The sequence below is a fragment of the Dasypus novemcinctus genome, chromosome 27 (genome assembly GCF_030445035.2).
Source record: "Dasypus novemcinctus isolate mDasNov1 chromosome 27, mDasNov1.1.hap2, whole genome shotgun sequence".
NCBI classification, from domain to species: Eukaryota; Metazoa; Chordata; class Mammalia; order Cingulata; family Dasypodidae; genus Dasypus; species Dasypus novemcinctus.
Genome location: NC_080699.1, coordinates 52,291,136 through 52,297,179, shown reverse-complemented (window position 1 = coordinate 52,297,179; position 6,044 = coordinate 52,291,136). Strand labels below are relative to the sequence as shown.

The window sequence follows — 6,044 nt, the reverse complement described above, 5'->3', positions numbered from 1 at the left end:
ATAAGGAGCATTCACTCAGATACCATCTTGCCCCGCCTCCCTCCGAATAGGTTTAATTAATTTCCTTTATATAAATACTAGAAAGTTTTATTTTGTGAGCAAAAAAACAAAAATCCCAACTCACTGATACTAACTCTATTCATAAGGATTAATGTCAATGACAAATAGTCTGTTTTAAAATTTATGTCCTAATACCAAATCCTACTCCCACCAAAAATAATGTTGAAAATGTAATCTAGAGTGATAAGAACATGGAAATATTTGTCCATACTAATAGGAAAAGTAACTTCAAGACAAAAGGATCTCCTTTGTAATAATCTTTCTATGTCATCATTTATGCCATAATTAAATCAAAACTTGATTAAATCAAGACGAGATGCAGGATATAAAGTGGGAAGAGGCACTGTCAGTGCTTTTCAGTTCAGAACTGAGCTGACAGAGGAAGCAGCTGTAGCCAGAGGAGAATCTAGTGGAGGAGTGGTGAGTGCCATCCTATCTAATTTCAATTCTATTTCTCAAATTTCAGCAAATGGCAGATATGAGAGAGCAAGCACCAGGAAATTGATAATTTATTATTTCTGCAAGTGTTATCTGAGGCCAACTCAATGCCACCCACAATCTGTGATTTGGGACTCTTGGTCCCACTTCTCTAGGAATAGTAGACAGAACCTTGATTTTCAATATTCAGGCAGAAGAAATGATATAGTCTTGGTTTTCTTTATCAAATGATAGCTTAGACAATTCTAGCAGATGGTGAATTGAGTTTCTCCATTGACTTGAACTTCTCAGCTGTTGCTGTGGGTTTCTGCTACATCCAGGACACACCAGCTGGTAGAGTAGTTGGTTGATCTCTGGGTTAGAACAGCACTAGTCAATAGAAATATAGAGTAACCCACATATGTAATTAGAAATTTTCTAATAGCCACCTTAATGAAGTAAAAAAGAAACATTCCCAATTCATTTAATATTCTAGTTACAATTATTTCAATATGTAATTGATTACAAACAGTTATTAGAGAGTTTACATTCTCTTTTTGTTAGTGCATCTTAAACTTCCAGTCTGTATTTTGCATTCACTGCACAGCTCAATTTAGATCAAGTGAATTTTCAGGTGCTCATGAACCACATGAGTTTTGTGTCTATCATATTAGACACCCCAGGTCTAGATCCTTTCATGACTTCAATTTAATGCCAGATAATGAATTATATTCTTCATTCCAACTAGATTCCAAATATCAGAAGTTCAAGGACATGAGTTTTATATTTGTATGTATATTTCACTTGCCTTATGTGGTGTTAATGATTGCACATAGAAGGTACATGACAACTCTATGAATGTAAACAAGAAAACATCTGGGTCCTTCGATTCTGTAAACTCCGTTCTCGTGTAGATTTTACCCGGAGATTGGGCATGGCTGAACAATTTAAAAAGGCAAGCAGATGTCCTATCTGCATGACTTACCTTGAAAACCCAGTGTACCTAAAATGTGGATATGCCTGCTGCCTGCACTGCACCAATTCACTGCAGAAGGAGCCCCATCTGGAGGGTTTATTGTGCCCTTCCTGCCCTGTGGTCTCACAGAAGAATGACATCAGACACATTTGCCAGTTGGGGGAGCTGGTTTCCAAGGTCCGAGAACTGGAGCCTCAACTGAAAACTATTCTACAGATGAACCCAAAGATACTAAAGTTCCAAGGTAAGGAATCTGTATAACTTCCCACAATGGACCCTGGAATAAACAACTACTCAAAAGGTTCAATATTAAATATGGGCATTAGTTCAATTCTGACACCTACAATTTCTATGTGCCACAAACATCAGTTGTTCTCACCTCTGAGTGTAGATTAGATTCAACTACACTGGATATTTCAAAGAAAATATATTTTGTTCATGACCTAGAACTGTGTTGTCCAAAACAGTAGCCACAGCTGGCTGATGAGTACTTTGAATGTTGAATAACAGTGAGGCAGAAGTAATCCATTGCCTCCGGCTTCCTAACATTAACTCTTAATTTTGATAAAACCATAGCAATTTTAAAGTATACATGCAACTCCCCAGCCACCAAGGTGAACTGGGAATCTAACAGCAAAGAGAAAAGAAAGTTTAATATTTGAACATTATTTTACAATAAATAGAATACTTTTTCTTCCTTAATGCTGTCTATAATTTGAGAACAAACAACTGTGATGGTACCCGCCTTCAGGGATCTTATGCATTAAAAAGAATAATCAAATAACCACATAGTTGAATACAAACAGAATCCTTACTGTGAATGAAAGACCCATTCTGCCATAAAACAGGATATTTTAAACTCGTCAACAGTGCTAGATGAATTTCCTAAAAAAATTTTCTTTAGTGAAAAAGGAATTAAAGGAACAGAATTCAACCCTGTATTTGGGCACTTGCAGTAGAATGTGGAGGGTTTATAGTCTGTCCTTTCACTAACTGTCTTATTGTCTTCCACGGTGGATATGACCTTGGATGTAGACTCAGCCAATAACCTCCTCATCATTTCTGAGGACCTGAGGAGAGTCCGGTGTGGACATAACAAACAGAATCGTGAAGAACGTGCTGAGAGGTTCAGCTACGCAGTATGCGTTCTTGGCTCTTCCGGGTTCACGTCGGGCCGCCACTACTGGGAGGTGGAGATGGGAACAAGCACAGAATGGGATCTGGGTGTTTGTAAGGAATCTGTTAACCGAAAGGGAACTGTTCTTTGGTCTTCGGATTATGGCTTCTGGACTCTGGGCTTGAGAGATGGAAATGTTTTCTCAGCCAGCACTAAGCCACACACTGCAGTCTGGGTGAACACCTGGTTACACCGAGTGGGCATTTTCCTGGATATGAATATTGGAAACCTTTCTTTTTGAGACATCACTGATGGATCCCATATCTTTACATTCAGCAACATTCCATTTTCAGAGCCACTGCGCCCCTTCTTTTCTCCTTCAGTTTTAAGCAATGGTGATAAGGGCTCCCTGAGTATTTGTCCTGTAGTAAATCCACACATTCCATTCTTCCAGAATAACCCAGGATAGACCAATCAAGCCAAGACAATGAAAACATTTATTGAGAATTTGTTTGTGCTTATACTTGTGGCCTTTTCTACATGGAACACACATTATAAATGCAATAAAAAAGAAATTTGGAAAACTTATGTTTCATGAACTCAAAGAAGTTTTCTTTTTCCTTGCCCACATTTAATTTTTATTCTGACTTTTTTAATGGTGCACAAAACAATATTTATTTATTTATTTATTTATTACCGAAAGTGAGAGGGAACTTTTGTGGCCTTTTTGTCTTTTGCTTTTAGGCAGCCTGAAGCTGAAGGGAAAAGGGGGTTTTGCAAAATCACTTGGGAAAGGAAAAGTTGCTTTGTTAATCATGCCATATGGTGGGTGATTAACTGCGTGGACAATTACGTCCCACTTTTAATTAATTGTGCTTAAGGCTTTAATTAAGTGTAGGGGCTGCCCTTAGAGCAGCTCGTCCTGACGAAGGCGCGTGCGCTGGTGACGTCTCGCAGTCGCTGAACACGCGGCGAATGTTCCGGTGGCCACGGCGCAGGTGAAGTGGGGAAGCAGCGTCGCGCCCGTCTCCATGGCAGTGCTGATTCTCAGGAATTCGTCGGGGATGAAACACTTGGCCCGGGTCACGCGTGGGTCCTCTCCGGGCTTGGGAAGCAGCATCCTCAGGAGCAGCGTAGCGAGCAAAGGCTGGAAAGCAGTCCTCGATCTTTGATTTTCCTGCAAGGCCTTTCTCAGCAAGCACATCTCGCTGGTTGAGGAACAGAACCGCAGAGACGGTGCGCAGCCGCCCGCTGTTCCAGACGCCCTTGGAGAGGTGCAGGGCCGCGGCCGCGGCTGCCGGGCTGTCCTCCCGAAGGGCCACGTCGCAGCTGCCGCTGGCTACGCCAAAGTGATGGCCGCGCAGCGCGGGGCGGGCCCGCTTGGTCCTCGCGCTGGCCGCCCACATCGACCACGGCCAAGCAGACTTTGTCCACCTGGAATTTGGTCTCAAAGATTTCATAAGTCAGGACGCGGCCGCGAGGCAGGCGCTGGTCGCTGGGCACGAGTGGGCCTGCTTGACGACATCAGTCTCGTCCACGCAGTCCTGGGCGCAGGCAGTCAGCGGGCACCCACTGGCGCGCTGGCGGCAGGTGCGCCCTCCTCCTCCCGCAGAGCCCTGGCGCGCTCGGGAGGGAAATCAAGTCAGGCGCGTGCACCACGCTCAGGGTGCGGTCCCCGCTGAGCTGGTTCTCGGGCTTGGCCAGCTCCACGCGCGGCTCCAGGTTGTCACGGCGGCCACGAGGGTCTCAGCGGCCTCTTTCAGGTTGTTCTCCACGTCCTGCGCTTTCGTGGCCTTCTCGCCACCGCTGTTGGCTGCTTGCAGCCTGCGGGGCCTCTTCGGCGCCCTCTCCATTAAGCCCATTAACAGGCAGGATCCTCATTTGCTTCACGATGGTGCTTCTACCACATTTTCCGGCACCCAGCCGCTGCAGGGGGGAGTGGCCCGTCGACCTGCTCGTCCTGCTGCAGCAGCTTCTCCATCTCGTTGGCCGCGCGCCGCGCCTTCTCCTCGTTGCGCTGGTCCTCGGCCTTGCTGTTCCCGAGGCCTCGCGCGGGCCGGGGCAGCGCTGGGCGGGCCGGGCCGGGCCGGGCTGGCCGGGGCGGGCTTGGCTGCTGGCGAGGAGCTCGGGGGACTGACTGCCGGCCGCGGGCGGGCGCCGGGGAGTGTGCGGCCTCGGTGGGAACCCAGGGGCGCGCGCAGCTCCCCGCCCCGCGAGCCAAGGCCGAGAGGCTGAAGGCGGCCGCCGCGGGTCCGAGGCGGACTGGGGCAGAAGCCGCGGGAGCTGCCGCCCGGCTCCTACTGCCTCCGCCGCGGCCCCGCCACCGCCCCGACCCAAAGGTGCGGCGGCGGGCGAGGGGAGCGGGGGAGGCTCAAAGTTTTAATTGGAAAATAAATTTCACTTTATATACTAAATGTTGTGGGTGGTTATTCTCTGAACATATGGTTATTCTCTTTGAATGCAATGATCACAGCCAGAGGGGCGGGAGTCTCTTGAGAGCACAGGTAGGGCCTAATGGGAGGACAGGCCAGTAGGTCAAGCCCTCAATGTCCTTGTAAATAACGATGACCATGGCGCTTCACTGAGCTAATCTTGGTGGTGACCATGAGTCACAAGGGGAGAGGGAGGGAAAAGAATAGATGGAACACGGGGCATTCTGGGGCAATGGAATTGTTCTACATAGACCACATCAAAATCACCAAATCTATAAAAGCGTACAGTCCAAAATATAAACCACAACATAAATCATCGACCATGGTGAGTAACAATGTTTCAATATTTGTACATCAACTGTAATACATGTACCATCCGCATGTAAAATGTTATTCATAGGGGAAAGGGGAAAAGGGAGAGGACATTGGGTATATGGGAATCACTCGTATTCTGTACATGACTTTTCTGTAACTTAAAGCTTCTTTGAAGACAAATGAAAAAAAAAAATAAGACATTGGGTGAATACATGGAAGAAGATGTAACATCGAAGACCACAGATCTTACAGTGGAGAAAGACATAATAGGAAAATTTTTAAGTTATATTTTTTATTTCAAACTTTTTTTTTGTATTTTATTTGTTATTTTTAAAACCATCATTATATCGTTTTCATATTAGTTGTATTTGGCTACAATGTTGGCTTCAATTTTGAAGAAGTTTTGGATCACAGAAGGGTTGCAACTATGATGGGGAGGATCATGCATGTGCAGTGTCAGACACGGGGTTGCACTGGAGAAGGTTCACCTGGGGGATACCTACAAGGAATACGAATGTGTTCAAGTGTTCATGGGGCATTGTCACAGTGGGTGGAGATCCAAACAATAACTAAATAAATATCAAATTCCCATCGTGGGGAGCTCTGCCACATTCTCTAATGGGACAGCAAGAATCCCCTGAGTGATTAGTGAAGGAGGATGGACCATTTACATGTCCTTGACTGTGATGACTGTACTTATGAAACTTTTGAAATTGAATCTTATCAT

At 45.7% G+C, this 6,044-nt stretch overlaps 1 protein-coding gene and 1 pseudogene across 1 annotated transcript; one reads left to right on the top strand and one right to left on the bottom strand.

The window, feature by feature from the left end:
- Positions 1–1,402: 1,402 nt before the first annotated feature.
- Positions 1,403–3,039, top strand: LOC101435570 (ret finger protein-like 4A). Its single transcript, XM_058289249.1, is given in 2 exon segments — positions 1,403–1,695; positions 2,466–3,039. Coding segments are annotated over 2 exon segments (858 nt in total). The 5' UTR covers positions 1,403–1,411.
- A 438-nt stretch (positions 3,040–3,477) lies between these two features.
- LOC101423718 (guanine nucleotide-binding protein G(s) subunit alpha pseudogene) lies at positions 3,478–5,142 on the bottom strand (annotated as a pseudogene).
- Positions 5,143–6,044: the final 902 nt, after the last annotated feature.